This window comes from Oncorhynchus clarkii, chromosome 28, assembly GCF_045791955.1.
Source record: "Oncorhynchus clarkii lewisi isolate Uvic-CL-2024 chromosome 28, UVic_Ocla_1.0, whole genome shotgun sequence".
Taxonomy (NCBI): Eukaryota; Metazoa; Chordata; class Actinopteri; order Salmoniformes; family Salmonidae; genus Oncorhynchus; species Oncorhynchus clarkii.
This window is the reverse complement of record NC_092174.1, coordinates 10,868,785-10,886,206: the sequence shown is the minus strand read 5'-3', so window position 1 is coordinate 10,886,206 and position 17,422 is coordinate 10,868,785. Positions and strand designations below refer to the sequence as shown.

General features: G+C 42.6%; 1 protein-coding gene across 5 annotated transcripts; it reads right to left on the bottom strand.

Moving 5' to 3' along the window:
- Positions 1 to 6,477: 6,477 nt before the first annotated feature.
- Positions 6,478 to 16,611, bottom strand: LOC139387569 (metal response element binding transcription factor 2). Of its 5 annotated transcripts, none has more exons than XM_071133896.1 (15): positions 16,419 to 16,611; positions 14,483 to 14,696; positions 14,263 to 14,344; positions 12,566 to 12,661; positions 12,263 to 12,363; positions 11,890 to 12,026; positions 11,685 to 11,780; positions 11,489 to 11,557; positions 11,134 to 11,257; positions 10,672 to 10,739; positions 10,291 to 10,464; positions 10,020 to 10,128; positions 9,882 to 9,937; positions 9,679 to 9,783; positions 6,478 to 9,515 (listed from the first exon to the last, which is right to left on the bottom strand). In XM_071133896.1, exons 1-15 carry the CDS (start codon positions 16,421 to 16,423, stop codon positions 9,149 to 9,151), a joined length of 1,803 nt encoding a protein of 600 aa, XP_070989997.1. In that variant the 5' UTR covers positions 16,424 to 16,611; the 3' UTR covers positions 6,478 to 9,148. The 5 variants fall into 5 exon arrangements, with proteins under 5 accessions (XP_070989997.1, XP_070989996.1, XP_070989998.1 ...); XM_071133895.1 differs by having other exon boundaries at positions 9,679 to 9,786; positions 16,419 to 16,589; XM_071133897.1 differs by having other exon boundaries at positions 9,679 to 9,786; positions 11,890 to 12,023; positions 16,419 to 16,589.
- Positions 16,612 to 17,422: the final 811 nt, after the last annotated feature.

Sequence of the window (17,422 nt, the reverse complement as noted above, 5' to 3'; positions counted from 1 at the left end):
TGGCAGTTCAATCGCTCACTGCCAAAAATGTAAACATCGCTCAGCATCGCGTCATTCGATTGGACGAGAGGGAACTGTGTGAAAAGTGATTGGTTTCACGAAGAGGTCGTGAACTGCAAAGGCCGCGAATGGTGGCGCGTTTTGGCTGACCAATTCAAAAGCATATGCACCCCGGTCTCCTAGAATTTTCCTTTCTGCCTGTGTTGGTTTCTGTTACACCTGGCAAATTCTTATTCATCTCAATTTGTGGAGCAGAAATATGCAGAATGACGAAATAAAGTGGATAATAATTTTAAAAAAATATGATGCATAGATATGTTTTCTTTTGATTCATGTAGTTGACAACAACATATCATATCATGAGTCATAGCTGAATAAATTCACTTCAAAATGTGAGACTGACCCTCAGACATCTTAATAAATAAAGAAAACGTTTCTCACAGGAACCTTTTGACACAAGTCATCATTGATAGCCCAATCATAAAAATTTAATTTACTTTGAAAGTAATTTAAGAGGAAGGAAAGAAACGCCATATATACAGTTTAATACAATATTCAATTGAATGTGCCAATATGCCACAATGTATGAGTGCCATTTCACATACATATGTTTCTATCACGTGTGGCTTCATTCGTTAGACATGCAATATACAGCTTGATTCCATGAATCGACTACCTACAGTGCCTTCAGAAAGTATTTACATACTTTGACCTTTTTCCACATTTTGTGGTGTTACAACCTGAATTTAAATGGATTATATTGAGTTTGTCACTAGCCTATACAAAATATCCCATAATATCAAAGTGGAATTATGTTTTTCGATATTTATACAAATTAATTAAAAATGAAAAGCTGAAATGTCTTGAGTCAATAAGTATTCAACTTCTTTGTTATGGCAAGCCTAAGTTCAGTAGTGAAAATGTGCTTGTACCCCACGCATACAATTATCTGTAATTGTATTGAATCAATACACCCAGTCACTACAAAGATAGGCGTCCTTCCTAACTCAGTTGCCGGAGAGGAAGGAAACTGCTCAGGGATTTCACCATGAGGACAATGGTGACTTTAAAACAGTTACAGAGTTTAATGTCTGTGATAAGAGAGCTGAGGATGGCTCAACAACATTGTAGTTTCTCTACAATAATAACCTACTTGACAGAGTGAAAAGAAGCAAGCCTGTACAGAATACAAATATTCCAAAACATGCATCCTGTTTGCGGCAAGGCACTAAAGAAACACTACAAAAAATATTGAAAAACAGATTAGTGTCCCTGCTTCCCAAAACACTTGAGCGAACTGTCTATAATAAACTGTTGTTATCTCTCTCAGAATTATATTCTTGACTTTAACCAGTCAGGCTTCAAGACGGCTCACTCAACTGAGACAGCTCTGCTTTGTGACGTAGGTTCTCCGCTCTGCCAAAGCTGATTCTCTCTCTCTGTTCTCATCCTCCTAGATCTATCCACTGCCTCGACACCGTGAACCATCAGATCCTCCTCTCCACCCTCTCAAGACCTGGCGTGTCAGGCTCTGCACACTCCTGGATTGCATTCTACCTGGCAGGTCGCTCCTACCAGGTGATGTGGAGAGGATCTATCTGCACCACATGCTCTCACTATTGAGGTCCCCCAAGACTCGGTTCTCGGCCCTCTCCTCTTTTCTCTATACACCAAGTCACTCGGCTCAGTCCTATCCTCACATGGTCGCTCCTATCATTGCTATGCAGAATACTCTTAACTATTCAGACCCTTTACTAAGTACTTTGTTGAAGCACCTTTGGCAGCGACTACAGCCTTAGGTATGACGCTACTAGCTTGGCACACCTGTATTTGGGGAGTTTCTCCCATTCCTCTCTGCAGATCCTCAAGCCTTGTCGGTTGGATGGGGAGTGTCGCTGAACAGTTATTTTCAGGTCTCTCCAGAGATGTTCAATCCTGACTAGTCTCCCAGTCCCTGCCCCTGAAAAACATCCCCACAGCATGATGCTGCCACCACCATGCTTAACCATAGAGATTGTGCAGGTTTCCTCCAGACGTGACGCTTCGCATTCAGGCAAAATAGTTCAATCTTGGTTTCATCAGACCAGAGAATTTTGTTTCTCGTGGTTTGCGTCCTTTAGGTGCCTTTTTTTTGCGGGCTGTCATGTGCCTTTTACTGAGGAGTGGCTTCCGTCTGGCCACTCTACCATAAAGTCCTGATTGGTGGAGTGCTTCAGAGATGGTTGTCCTTCTGGAAGGTTCTCCCATCTCCACAGAAGAACTTTGAAGCGCTGTCAGATTGACCATTGGGTTCTTTGTTATCTCCCTGACCAAGGCCCTTCTCTACCGATTGCTCAGTTTGGTCGGGAGGCCAGCTCTAGGAAGAGTCTTGGTGGTTCCAAACTTCTTCCATTAAAGAATGGTGGAGGCTACTGTGTTCTTGGGGACCTTCAATGCTGCAGGAATATGTTGGTACCCTTGCCCAGATCTGTGCCTCAACACAATCCTGTCTCGGAGCTCTGCAGACGATTCCTTCGACCTCATGGCTTTGTTTTTGCTCTGACATGCACTTCTTCTTCGGTGGGGTTTATCGGCGGTTGGCATCCAACATTATGGTGCATTTCCGCCACCTACTGTACTGGAGTGTGAGCCAGAGACAGGGAGAAACTAAATTCTACCTGCCAGCCCCGTTGCTCTTAAAAAAGATAACATATTTGAGACTCTATCTAATGACGTTCTACTCAATATACTATTTAAACTAATTTCCCGTATTCCCTTCTCCCTCATACTAGATCTCAGCCTCTCTCTTTCCCTCTGATACTGTCCACACTGTATCAATACATGCTCCACGGTCTCGGTTTCCTGGCAATAATCACACTTTCCCGTTGGATGCTTTCCTATCACATTTAACGTCGTATTCAACCAGCTGTGTCGCACCCTTAATCTTGTAAAATAGCCTCCTCTCTTCTGTCCCTTCCTGCCATCCTCCCCTCCCTGACTTTCCTCTGTACTTGAAATAAATGCCTGCTCTGAGTATCTCTATTCCACTGCTCCTGCCATCTCTGCACCGTCACTGTCCATATCAGGCTTTTCCCTCTGCCTTGCTCATTGAAACTATGACATCAACATTCCCACTTCTAAGTGCTTGTTAAGCCAGTACGTCAACTGCCTCGTTCCCCTTCAACCCCACATGGGCTGGGACCCAAGTAAATCTTATCTGTATACCCATCTGCCTAATCCTACCATGGGTTTGTAGCACCTCCTAAAGCAGGTCTTGTCTGCTACGTGACCTAAAGGACTGGAGACTCATTAACACTGCACATGAATTAGAGCAAATAACTACTCTGTCTGTCTTGACTTCATCCACCCACTGCAAGGCCAACAGTATGGCCATCAGCTCCACCATATATACAGTGCCTTGCAAAAGTATTCGGCCCCCTTGAACTTTGCAACCTTTTGCCACATTTCAGGCTTCAAACATAAAGATATAAAACTGTATTTTTTTGTGAAGAATCAACAACAAGTGGGACACAATCATGAAGTGGAACGACATTTATTGGATATTTCAAACTTTTTTAACAAATCAAAAACTGAAAAATTGGGCGTGCAAAATTATTCAGCCCCCTATAGTTAATACTTTGTAGCGCCACCTTTTGCTGCGATTACAGCTGTAAGTCGCTTGGGGTATGTCTCTATCAGTTTTGCACATCGAGAGACTGAAATTTTTTCCCATTCCTCCTTGCAAAACAGCTCGAGCTCAGTGAGGTTGGAACAGCAGCTTTCACAGCAGCACACTCCCCTGTGGTGTACCGTTATCCACCAGGTAGTTGCCTGATATAGCGACTTTCCCAGCCTCACCTGGATCGACCTTCCAAACATGAAATCCTTTATCCAGTTGTACCTTCTTCCTCCTACCCCCATAATATCAAGCTTGAATAACAATCCCTCCTTCTCCACATCAAAAAAGACAGCTAACCTGAGCCTTCCTGTAGTTAGCCTCTCTGTAATCATACGTTTCATAATCTTACATACATGTGATGTTAAAGCTATTGGCCAATAGCTTGTTGGCCTTGTTGGGTCCTTCCCTGGCTTCCGGATTGATACCACTACTGCCTCCTTCCAACTGCCTGGTAGTTTCCCCTCCCCCCACACTGTGTTGTGCAACACCAAAACCTTATCCAGTGCCTCATCACTAAAATGCGACAACATAACATAGCCCACCTCCTCTTTCCCAGGTGAAATTAACCCAGCCTTACCTATTGCCCTTTTCACCTCTGCCATGGTAAATGGTGCATTCAATGCATCATTTACATCCTCCCTCCTACCCAGCACTTCAGGATGCTCCTCTCTCCCACTCTGCCCCTACTCTGACAAATTGGCCGAGCTATGCACTTCGACAAACACTTTGTCCATCATCTCTTCCTTCTCATCGGTTACTGCCACATCCTTCCCACTAGTCAACACTGGATAATCCCACTCCCTTCTGACCCCACTCATCCCCCACTGGTGTCACCCTTCCAATGGTGTCACAGAACCGACGCCAACATGACCTCTTTGCCTGACGAATAGTTCTCTTCACCAGGGCCTGCTTATACTGAATCTGATGTTGGAAGTTATGCATCCTTTTCAGTATACTAAATGCCCTGTTCCTACACCTCACCATTTCCCCAAACTCCTCCGTCCAACTTGGGACTGCTTTCATCCTCCTCCCTGAACTCTAAAGTATAGCCTCAGTAGCTGCCCCCACCCAGCTATTCATACTATCCACATCCCCCCCTCATATCCACCCGAGCCATCACCTGCTCACTCAGCTCCTGAAACTGATCCCACTTTGCCCTTCCAAACACCCACCTGCCTACTCCATCCACTGACACTTCCTCCTCCTTCCGGCCTACTGTGCATACTATGAGGTAATGATCACTCCCTACTGTCGACTCCTCCCATTTCTCCCACTCACAGATTCCTGCCATTGCACTAGATACCAGTGAGGTCCAAGGCACTCTTTCCCTGTGGTTACATCAATCCTGGTCCCTCAGCCATCATTCAGGCACACCAGATTTGTTTATTTCTATTAGATTTTCCATGACATGGCATTTCCATCCATCCGTTTCCCCCCCAGAGCGTGTTGGGGGCATTTTATAATGGCCCTCCACCCTCTCCAGCACTTCAAGTCCAATATCTGACACAGATTATTGTAGTTCAATACCACTATCTCCCCTCCTCTAACCACATATTCCTGTTCAATACCACAGCCTAGCATCCTGTAGGGAAGTTCTTGCTTTATAAAGGTAGTCTGACATACACTGTCAACTGTGAGACCTTATATAGACAGGTGTGTGCCTTTCCAAATCCTGTCCAATCAAGTTGCAGAAACATCTCAAGGATGATCAATGGAAACAGGATGCACCTGAGCTCAATTTTAAGTCTCATAGCAAAGGGTCTGAATTCTTATGTAAATAAAAAACATTTTTAAATATAAATTAGCAACATTTTCTAAGCCTGTTTTCACTTTGTCATTATGGGACATTGTGTATATTGATGGGGGGGGGGGGTGGTACTTTTATCAATTTTAGAATAAGGGTGTAACGTAACAAAAAGCTCTACACTTGTATTCGGCGCATGTGACAAAGTTTGATTTGAAAGAGTGAAGGGGTCTGAAAACTTGCTGAATGCACTGTAAGTACTTTACTGTGATTGTTTTGTTTGTTTTTAATCTGCAAAAAGAAACAGCTTCTACGAAAGAGCAATTTCTCAGCACTGTCTGGGAGTGTTCTGTGTTGAGAAATGAAAACAAGCTGTTATTGGCAGAGGGGTTTGGAACTCTTTCCTATTGGACTATTACCTAATTAACTGCCTGGTGATGTCACCAGGGAGGCCAAAACTCCATCCAACCAAAAACAGGCTGAAATTTCAGGTGGTGTTTTCAAACTGCTCTTATACTAAATTCCAACCTGTGTGGAAATGGAAAATTATGTTTGAATGCACTGGACCTTTAAGAATGTATTTCTGGTGTAATGTTAATGAGCTAGCTGGTAATAATGCATCACCGGAATGACTAATCTACATCGTCTTCAAGTAAATGTTACATGCCATTCATTTCTTTCTGTCAAGATGACCTACTGATTCATAAAATAATACATCTAACTGGCATAAACATGCAGTGGAAATCATGTTATTTCTACCAAAAGTGCCAATTTAACAGACTGCAAGACTTTTTGAAAAAATAAACAATGAATTCAGAACTAGGGCTTTTAAATATTTATTATGTGGCTGAAGAAGCCTGCTCAAAGCCAGTAGAAAAAAAGATCTAGGGTCTAACACTGGCACAATGACACACAGGAGAAAAGCTTCAAATAAAATGCAACTTTTTTTTTTTTTTTTTTAATAGAGCGAACATCAAGATCCAACTCCACTGCCTGAAGGGGAAAATGGCTTTTTCTGAGAATAACGTAGCACATCCAACACCAAGAGGCATTAACTGCTTGAACTCTTAAAATGAAACAAGGAACTCAGAAGAAACTTTATTTTCCAGAGATAAGTGGAAGAAATGTTATTGGATAAACAAATCAACATTTTTGACCGTGTAGCATAATGGACTGAATTTCAGTATTTTTCAAAACAACCAGTCACATAGGAATGTCTAAATTAATGCTACCATTTTTTTTTTATGAACATATCAATGAAATACTTACACCACAAAATGTTCCATCCCATTAATACCTCAATTTTACATTCCACATCTTTGCTGGAGTTCTATGAGCACGTTATACATACAGTGAAGTTACTGCGCATGTCCTGAGTGGGTTCTAGGTGAGCTTGGCTGTACCAGCAGAAGTCTAAGTGCACCGTTGAGGAGAAAGTGAAATAAATAGCACCTGAAATAAAATCAAAGCCTGACTTAAGCAAAAAATATTGGTGTTGCCGTTAAGTGATTGAAATACAAAAGCAACCATTTTTTAGGGTCGAGTTGCATAGGCGGCTATGAGAACTGAATTCAGTTTTTAAAAAGTACAAGGTCCAAGAGCTTTTTGTAGTCAGTGTTCTAACGAACTTATCAATGTCATAAAATACAACAGCAGCCCGACAGAAATGAAGGAACAAAGTCCTAGTTGAGGCGTTTATAAAATGTAAAGGGTAGATTGCGTATGCAAAACACAGCAACGATTTAGATCTTCAGAACATATAGAACACATGTAGGTACATTACACAACCTTTCAAATGTAATAACACGAAGACCTTTAGTCCAACTAAGTTACCGCTTTACACTTGAACTCACTCTTAACATTCCTTCTCACAAGCTCAGCCCTCAAAGCAAATTCACCTTGTTTTAATCATGAATCGTGTGTTCGGGAGAAGAAGAAAAAAAGCATTTGACCCCTGTAAGTAAATCTGGACACTTGAACTATAACACAGTGAAAATAACACTGTTCATAGTGAGATGATTTGCAGAACATGAAGCAGAGGTTCGAGCTAGAGGTTACACGCTTTCAGCTGAGAGAGGGAAAGGAGACAACGCGCATCTCCGCCTCTGTGGATTTGATAAGATCGCCTATCACGTGTTTAGGAGAATGGTTGTACGGTACAACAGGCTGAACTTGATGTGCAATCAAATCCAAATTGTAAAAAAAAAAAAAGGAAAAAAAATGTACTGGACACTGACATGAGTAAATACAAGTAGAAAAGTAAATAAGACATAATAAAACTGGTTTGCAGCAGCACAAATATCTGTCGTTGAGTCCCTCTCGAACGTCAACTACTTGCAAACAGGCACACTTTCGACACACCAGGTCAGGCGCCAAGGCACCTAAACACCATTCAAACCCCCCCTATCTAACCCTTTTACATTCTGCCTAAACTGGTCTCTCACCCCCTTCAGTTCACAAAATCTAAGCAGATCTGAAACACTGAAGTCAACGGGTCACAGAAAAGAGCATATCACTGGACGAAAAGGAAAAACTAAAATAGGGAAACTCAAGCTCCCTCCCTGACCGGGCAACACGGAGGCCCGTTCTCAGAAGGCGAGGGTTAAAAGTGATAATGGCCGTGAAGCCAGTTTTTTTGGAGGATATATTGGCACGAGTGTTAGGCCCGAGACAAAGTCAAGGGCTGGCAAACGGTGCCAATACATCCTCCGAACTCTGGCTTTGAGGGCATTATCACTTTTATACAACGGGTTAACATATTAAAAATGATGATTTACATATTTTCATTAACGTTACTTTTATGAATTTATTCATACCATTTCATCCTTCCACAAGATATAGTCCCGACGCAAATCTAGGGTTGCTACCCAAGCCGGCTGGTCATCCGTTCTATTGGTTTGGTTGGCAGTCATTACATTTTGTTCTGAATCTATGGACACGACCCAGTCGTTCGTTCTAAATGTTTTATTAACATTGCTAGCCAACTATGGCTAACTTACAGTCACGCCAAACAGTGCAGCCAGAATAACAAAGTAGCTGCATTGGCATTTGTTTAAGCAGCTTTCTAGTGACATTTATTTGGATACATCCATAACAATAAGCTAAGGATGTGCGATTTCACCTGGCGTTGAAAATGTGCTCTCTTGTCAGGACACTGTTGTTCAGCGGAGCTAGCCAACAACACAGCGAACACAATAACTTCAAACTGACTGCAAACTAGCTGCACAGCTGTTTCATTTGACCTGTTTTCTATTGATATCTCTTCGTATATATCGATAAAAATTATGCGGATTCATGATTTCGACCGACTGAGAAAAGCTGCCTGCCTGTCTCATCCCGATTCTTGACACGTTCATTACTATGCGACAGCTGGTGATCGAATTTGAATATTGAAACAATGTTGCAAATGTCGGAGACAGACAGCGAGGTTTATACAAATCTCCACTGTTGAAAACTAAACGTTAGTCTAAAAGAAAAGTTAGATAATATCTAGATGCTTTTTATAGTGGAGACCTTGTTTATAAATTGCTTGGCTGGGCTGAAGAGACAGTGGATTGCGTAATCAGATGGAACTGAGTAAATAGGCATTTTAACATCGTAGATTTAGCCAGTGGTAACTTGCGGAATAGACACTGGCAGGAATGCGGTTTTAACCAATCAACATTCAGGATTAGACCCGCTCGTTGTATAATGCTTTATAAGCGCTGTGTAAACACGTAATAAACTACGTAAGCGCTGCGAGACGTTCAGGAGGCAGTGACGCCCTCCCATTCTACCAGGTACTGGACCTTGCCATCCAGGGTGACCCGGCGGGCCAGGACGCGGTACTTCTCCCCGCACTCCAGGCGGCCTGCTGCCCCAAAGTAGCTGCTGATTGAGCTCTTGAGGTGGGACAACTGGCCGCCTGGGCCCAGGCCGTGCACTATATCCGTGGAGTGGAGCCCCGGCAAGGTGTTTTGGGGCTCTGGGGCATGGGGGCCTGGGTGTTGAGGGGGAATCGCATGGTTGGGGGGCTGCAGGGGGACCCGTCGTGGCCGGCCCCGTCTTCTCTTCAGGGGGGGCTTGGCAATGGGCCAGTGGCGGCCCGTGCGCGTCTTACTGGAGATGCACAGGCTGGGGTGGAATAGGGGAGGGAGAAACAGGGGAGAGAGATTAGAAAAACACTTAGGAGGTACTCCCAATTACCTACCATACAATGACTACAATACAACGGTACAATGACTTTCCATGTGAATTTGTGAGAGCCTGAGTGTGAATCTGATCATGTAGAATGTACCTGGACTGCCTGGAGAGGTTAGTTGAGGTAGTTTCAGTGGTGCTGACGGCACCGACGGAGTCCACATCCGAGGTACTGGAGGATGGCAGAGATCTGTCGGTCCTGCTGCTGGGAGTAAAGGGGACACTGTTAACAACACCATTCAACAGTTTTCACAAATTGAGCAACTGTTCTCACAAATTAATTTGGGGGGGATAACTGACCTAGAGGCTAAGAGATCCAACGAGTGGGAATCAAGCAATTGTGGTGGCGTCACATCCTTCAGGGGGAATAAAAAGACATGACATCTCAATTTATAAACAACATGCCTCAAATGTTTTAAGTTTGGGTAAAGATGTTACCTGCGCCAAAAGTTCACTGGAGCGCCTTAGCTTGGCCAGAGTCTCCAGCGAGTGACCTCCCTGCTTCTTCCTCTTCTTGGCTTTCTTCACCACACCATTGGTTAATTCACTGGAACAAGATTTAAAATCGTAAAACTGAGTCATCAGTTTCCCTTCTGCTACTTTAAAACCTGTGGCCACCCAAACTAAAACTAAAACTAAAAAAAAGCCTTACCAGGGTATATTGCATGCAAAAGTGTCCATGAGTTTCTCATAGAGAGTTGGGTCTCACCTGGTGTTGGTCAGCGGTTGGATAGCCTTCCTGCCTTTGATTTTGATCTCATTGGAGGCCCTCTCTGGCTCCCCTCTGTCGGCCAGCACCTCAGAGCTCTGGGGACCCGGAGGAAAACGGATCCTCAGCCCAAAGAGGTGCTTCTTCTTCTTAATCTCCTTCCCCGACATGAACCTGGGAGAGAGAGAGGGGGGTGAGAGAGATAGATAGAGAAAGAGAGGGAGAGAGAGAGAGAGAGAGAGAGAGAGAGAGAGAGAGCAGGATGGAGAAGTGGAGGACATGAATGAGAGAGGAAGGGAGAGGGGATGGACTGTACATGAGAATAGTTATGCTGACATGATTGGAACAATCATGAAATCATAGGGAGAGTGTGTAACTCACATGCTGTGGTTGCTATTCAGTGCTTCCAGAATACTTTCATATCGGTCCGACTGAGGAGTAGCTGAAAGCTGGAAAAAGGCAATAGTAAGATTCATTCGAGAGGTTGGAATTTCATATCTGTGTCAAATAAAATATACTGAACAAAAATATAAACGCAACACGCAACAATTTCAAAGATTTTACTGAGTTACAGTTCATATAAAGAAATCTGTCAATTGAAATAAATAAATTAGTCCCTAATCTATGGATTTCACATGACTTTACAGGGGCACATCCATGGGTGGGCATAGGCATAGCAAGGCCCAGACAAAGCCCAGCCAATCAGAATGAGTTTTTCCCACACAAAAAGGCTTTATTACAGACAGAAATACTCCTCAATTAAAAGAGAAATAAGCTTTTGTGCATATGGAACATTTCTGTGATCTTTTATTTCAGCTCCAACTGCGTCAAGGTTTGTCCTACCTCCCGGAGCTGTAGTTGATCCCAGTTGTCGTTGATGTAAGTCATCAGCTCCAGCTCGGAATCAAAGTACTTCTTCTTGTGAATCACACTCAGATTGTAGAGGCTCAGGTGTGCAACGTCCACCCTGTTGGAGAGAAACAAAGATGGAAGCTCAAAACGGTCAAAATTCAATATGATTTTTTAAACGATTCGTGTGCAATAAATTGAGCAATTCAATTCTTTCCTAGAGGGAACTTCTGTTTCCTCAAACAATCCATACACTGATCTTGCTTGTTCCAATACAGGAAATAATAGATCAATTGAAGAACATCAATCCATTGCGTACACAAATCTCTTCTACACGAGTTCCACTCACCATCTAAGAGGCAGTCGTTTGAGGTACTCCGGTCCACTATTGCAAACTGAACAAATAAATAGATAGAACCTGGTGAGAAAGAAGCACAAGCGCTTGTTTATTTTCTGGCACCGCATTGGTAGACAGCACATGCTTCCTGAAAGATAACGTATCGTGAGGCTTTAAAAGGGGGGGGGGGGGGGGGGCTGTTTCGTACCTGTCTCCATAGAGCATGGGTGTCTTAAAACACTGGATACATGCCTCGTGGAACCACTGCTTACACCTGTTGCACTGCAGCATTTTCAGGTACCAGCTAAAGCGAGAGAGGGGAGAAGGGTTAAAACAGAGGATGTGTGTGTGTGTGTGTGAGTGAGTGAGTGAGTGAGTGAGTGAGTGAGTGAGTCAGAGAGAGAGAAACTCACTCTCCAGGTCCTCCACAGTAGCAGTAGCATTGCTGGCTGTTGGTTTTGTGGCCCTGGTCCCACACCAGGTACTCCAGGGCATAAGGCAAAGAGTGGTTCATCTCCTGCTGGGCTCTGGGACCCTTCAGCGCGCCCTTCTGTCAGAGAACACACACACACACCCGACTGTGAGCTCAATTGGTTGGAGCGTCCCCCCTTTAACATTTATTACAACCTTTTCACACAGCGGTTCTGAGTCCGTGTGCTCACTTTCCGGTGTTGTCATATTGCATTATGTTGTATTGCATTATAGTGTGTTGGTTTGTGTACCTTGCATGCTGAACTCACAAAATTAATTTCCATGGAAATGTAAGTTATTGTATAGTTATCGTACATTTGCTGTTGTGGCCAACACACACTCCCCACAGAGCCACTTCTCGTCGGTGTCGATCAGACTGGAGTCGATGACGGGGGAGTGGCAGAGCTGGTGATATCCTGAAAAGGGAAAGATTGGATCACAGTTAAGAGAGAATTACTATTGTATTGATGTTTCTCCAGAGGTGGGACCTCTAATGACCAGATAAACAAGGACTCCTTAACTTGGATATGAACCAGCAAACATTTTGTCCCAGGTGAAATTTCTGAACCTGGTCAGGTTAAAGGAAGGAAGGGGTTAGGATGGTGATTGTGCCCTAACCTTGTCCACACTTGTCGCAGATGACAATCTCGTTTGGCTCCTCGGAGCACTCGTCCTGGCATATTGTGCAGACCATGTCCTCCCCTCCCTCGTCCCCTGAAAACAGACAGGACGGGTCACTCCTCTAGATAACCACACACCGCCCTTTAATTCATAAAAGGGAACAGCCGGGCAACCAGCATCACACAGCAAAGAAAAGAGAGAACATTTCAAGAAAGAGAGAGCTTCAGGGAGGAGATTGAAGAGATAGAACGAACGATAACGAGAGCTCAATCAACGCAGAACAGTTCACACTTGTGCTTTGTAACTGACAACAAAAAAAAGAGTGAGAGACCGAGGTGGGAAATCCCCATTTTACTAATGTGATGTGCACATAGGATATATGGGGTCATATCTCCACAAACACATCCCCATTTGCTTCCAATCCAACGTAAATTGAATAAGCTGTCGCTTTCACCCAAAGTTGATCAATTAAAATATGTCATTCATATCCAGCCCAAACAGAGAAGGGACATTTTTGGGGGGCAACAACTGCAACCTTGCAGAGTAAAATGACAAGATAAACACCAGTGAAAATAACTTTCTAGGGCCCTATAAAATCAGCTTTATTTTTTGTTATCAACATTTAATTTAGAAGGTTTTTGGGAAAGCCTTTCCATCTACCAGAAGACTTTTCATTAGCATCATCGCACACAAAAAGCAGTAGAAGCGTGCGCCATACAAAGACAGGGAATTCTCGTTGCCTCTACAGAAATTTGCAAGAAATATGAATCACGGATGCATTCTGTTCATGTCTTATGATACACTTGGGCAAATCACTACATTTGGTTGATTCCCTACATTTTTTGAATATAGTTGAATTCCGTTTTAATGTCTGGATTCTATAGGGCCCTAACCTTTACTACTTAGAGGGACTTCAGTTGAGGGGCCTGCCATCATAAGAATTCATACTCAAATACCACTGGGGGTGCCATTTGAGGTTCAACATAACAGTCACGAGATCCCATTTCCTGCCACTTAGACCAGAAAAAGATTGCTCAATTCCAATATGTCACACATTAGTCATGTGTCATCTAACTGAAATAGGCATGCCCGTCTAATGTCTAGGCCCCTCACTGAAGTGTAACCAATTAGCATGTGAACTGAACAATGAACACAGTAGTAATACAAGCTGAGGAGTACCTTCCCTATGCTTGTCTCGCGGCTCCGTGGGGAACTTAACGTTTGGCGTGAGCCCAGAATCTTTGTGGTCAGTTGACTGTCAGGGACAAGATTACAAAAGATAAACCCCGGCCTGAACGGAGGAGATAGAAGAAAACTCAACCAAGGATATCAACCCAACCCGAGATAGAATGAATGAGGGCAAGCCAAACGGCATTAATGAACACATGTTTAACTGAAAACTGTACAGCCCGGAGAATAATTACACGTTCTAAAAGCAAAATTCGAAGGATTCTGCCCATCGTGTATTGGTAATATCTGTGGAGAAAATAGAAAGGCATGTATTTTTCTTAGCAGATGGCTTTTTTTTATAATTATTTAGAGTGTAATACAAGCATATTACACAGATGGCAAATATGCAACAAGTTGCACGGTCAACATATCAAGCAAGCGTAAAACTGTTCATCCCGTTGACTATCGAAAAAAATGGCTGGAACTTGACATGGCACCATGTCTTGGGCAGGAGAACTACTTGCCTGTCTGAATGTCCTTCCACAGGACCCAGGACTTCGAACGATCTTCAAAGACAACAAAACAGCGCTGCTTCCCCTTATTTATCTGAGGGAGGGATCATTTTTTAGTACATGATCCTTTTCTGCAAAAATGACATAAGATACGGCTGAAATGGCATTTTATAGAACATGTGAACAACAACATAAAATGGAAACTTTCCACCTATTAGCAACAGCTGCTTACCTTAGTGATAATCCCCAGATAAAACAGGCCATCCGACCATCGGGCTAGGACCTCTTGCCCCTCTTTAAACTTGTCGCTGAGGTTGGTGTCCATGTTCCCTCCATGTCCATCCTCGGCAGGTTCGACGCTGGTCAGGGACACTGGCGTCTTGTGCTGCCGATGGGAATTTGCTTTCCGCTGGTGGACCGGCAAATGCTCTAATTCTGTTGAGTCTCTGTCATATTGGAAGAGAGAGGTGAATTAGCCTAATTCCTACATTGTACCCCCCCAAACAAATAGGTGTCACTGTCAAGCATTGTCATTGTATTAAAGCTACAGGCGAGTGGAGTCTCACCATGAGAGCATCTCTGACATTGCCAAAATATTCAAGGGAGACACAGAATAAAGGAGGATTATTTCAACAGAAACACTGGAAAGCCTAAATCACATATTTTTGAGAAACTGTTGCAGATTAGAAGTTGCATAAAATTTGACAGGCTGTCAATTCAGCTGCCAAGTAACTCATCATACAAACTGTTAGTTCCAATTAACAAGGCTGTAATACACAATTGATCACTATTTACAGCCCGAAACTTATACCTGCAAAATCATGAATGTTCCATACAGGCTAGATGGTTGAATAAATTACATTTAAAAGCTGCAGTATGTAACTTTTTGGGAAAACCCAACCAAATGCACATAGAAATATGAGTTCTGTCATTCTCATTGAATGCAAGTCTAGGAAGCGGTTGATATCGTAATGAAACAGGCAGGGAGCAGGTATCGAACCCTCGACCTTCCAACCCGAAGTTCAGCGCGCTATCGACTGTGCCGCAAAAGCATGCTCATGCGCAGAGTCGATATCCGCGCTAATAAACCCAGGGTCGTTACAATATGTTCTACTGCTATGCATTTCCTTCTTACGTTTAGTTTTAGTCTTTTACTTTAGTTCGTGTACATCAACTTCAAACAAGCTGAAAATACAATATTTTTTGTGTATTGAAAATATATATTTTTTTCGCACAGGGGTTTAGATGGTACAATGGTTTTCTATACATTGCTTTTTTGTGTGTCATATACTGAAATTAGGCGAACTATTAGAATTTTAGCGACCAGGAAATGGCGAAGCGATTCCTGCATATGGCACCTTTAAACTTACTCTACCGGTTGTCTGTGCAGTTTGTCCTTCAGCTGCTCTAAATTTGAGACAAATATTCACTGGAAAGTATTGTTCGCCCTACTTTTTAGCTAGCCAGTCGGTAGTATGTGGTTCAGTTTAGCACCCCGAGGTAAAATTCGTTTTATACTGGATATTCGGTTATTTCGTCAATTAGATATTGACCCAAGCATGACAAGATTTACATTTTAAATATATTTTTAAATCACACATAACAAGTGTCAATTGTTCTGCATCCTCCCCTGATTCAGAATATATAATTAATTGTTGAAGAGGAAACCGGTATAGTAACTTTAAAATGTAATTGTATTCAATATTCTGGCTTGTAAAGAACATTGACACGATTTTGCAGGTATTAGTTTCAGGCTGTATATACCAATTACTTGTTTATAACAGCCTGATTAATCAGACTAACAAGCAAGTTGTGAGAAAATTTAACCGAGTCTTGGTGCATGATGTCCTTCAATAAAAAGCATTAATTGGTTTTAAAATGGGGGTCTTCGATTCGAACCCTATCCCACTGTGCACCGTCACCGTTTCCTTTTGTTCGTGGGCTGTCAGGACATTGCATCCAGGATGAATTAATGAATGGATACATTTACCTGCACATACGTTCTCAGTTCAACGAGTAAGTTCGATGCAGTATGCATGCAATTAGTCTTAGCGGTTGTCTAGGCTAAAAACAAGTGACAGACAGGTCTCGAGCTATCACAGACGGAATGATTCTGGAGCGCACCCACACACCCCCAATATAAAAACATCGTAATGTTGATAAGGTACCTCATTCGGTCAGTTCGGAGGGTCAAAATGCCACATATATTGAAGTAATCGGTGCTTGGCCTCGTGTCCGAGTAGCGTTAAATCTCTTTGAAATGCACCTCTCTTAATATGACACACTACCAAGGTTTTTTAGAAAATAACAAACGGGTCATTTTCCCCTAATACATTCGCCATTTTGGTTTCCCGCTGATCTGGGAGTGCATTGTGGGAGTCGTTCGCTCGACCAGCCACTAACCACTTTTTTTTCATACATTTGAAAATGTAGGCAGGACTTTATCCTCCACGACCCACTTGAACCTTTTTTTAGTGATTTAGACTAGAGTCGAAGGACCGATCCAACGTTGATGATCTACATTCATTTTATAGTCTCACCTTGACTGTATATCTAGGTCGTGAGCCCACAACTTCATTCTAACCTACTTTTCTGGAATTTGGGGGGAAAGTTATAGGAAATGTAGAGCTGTAGTAGAATGGCCTATCATTAGTATTATTAATAATACGGTTGATACATCCATATCTTTGATGGGAATTTAAAAAATAATATTACTTCCCATCAAAGATACGGATGCATCAACCGTCCACTTGTCGGCGCTTGAGAACCATAAACTGGACCATTTTCACCGCGGCGTTACAATGTAACAAAGTAGTAACATGAATATATTGTAACAGTTCCTTATTTGTTAAAATTAATAGCTGCGACATTGTTGCTTTTTTAAACTGCGAGCTGCTGTAGGCTATCCCTTTTCAAACATTTACATTTTATGGCAAATTCCAGCATTCATGAAATTCTGAATTTAGTGACAGAGAAAAATAGTTATAATTTATTAATGTATGATTATTTCCTAATAATTATAATGATGTAATATGATAGATTTCATACAGGAAATGATGGCTATCCATTGCTATAAACAGAGGGGATCAAAGCTTTTGCGTCGGCAAAAAAATCGTCCCTCAGCCTTTATTTTCTGCAGTCCTTGTGAGATACAGTATGTGGCTGGCTGCTA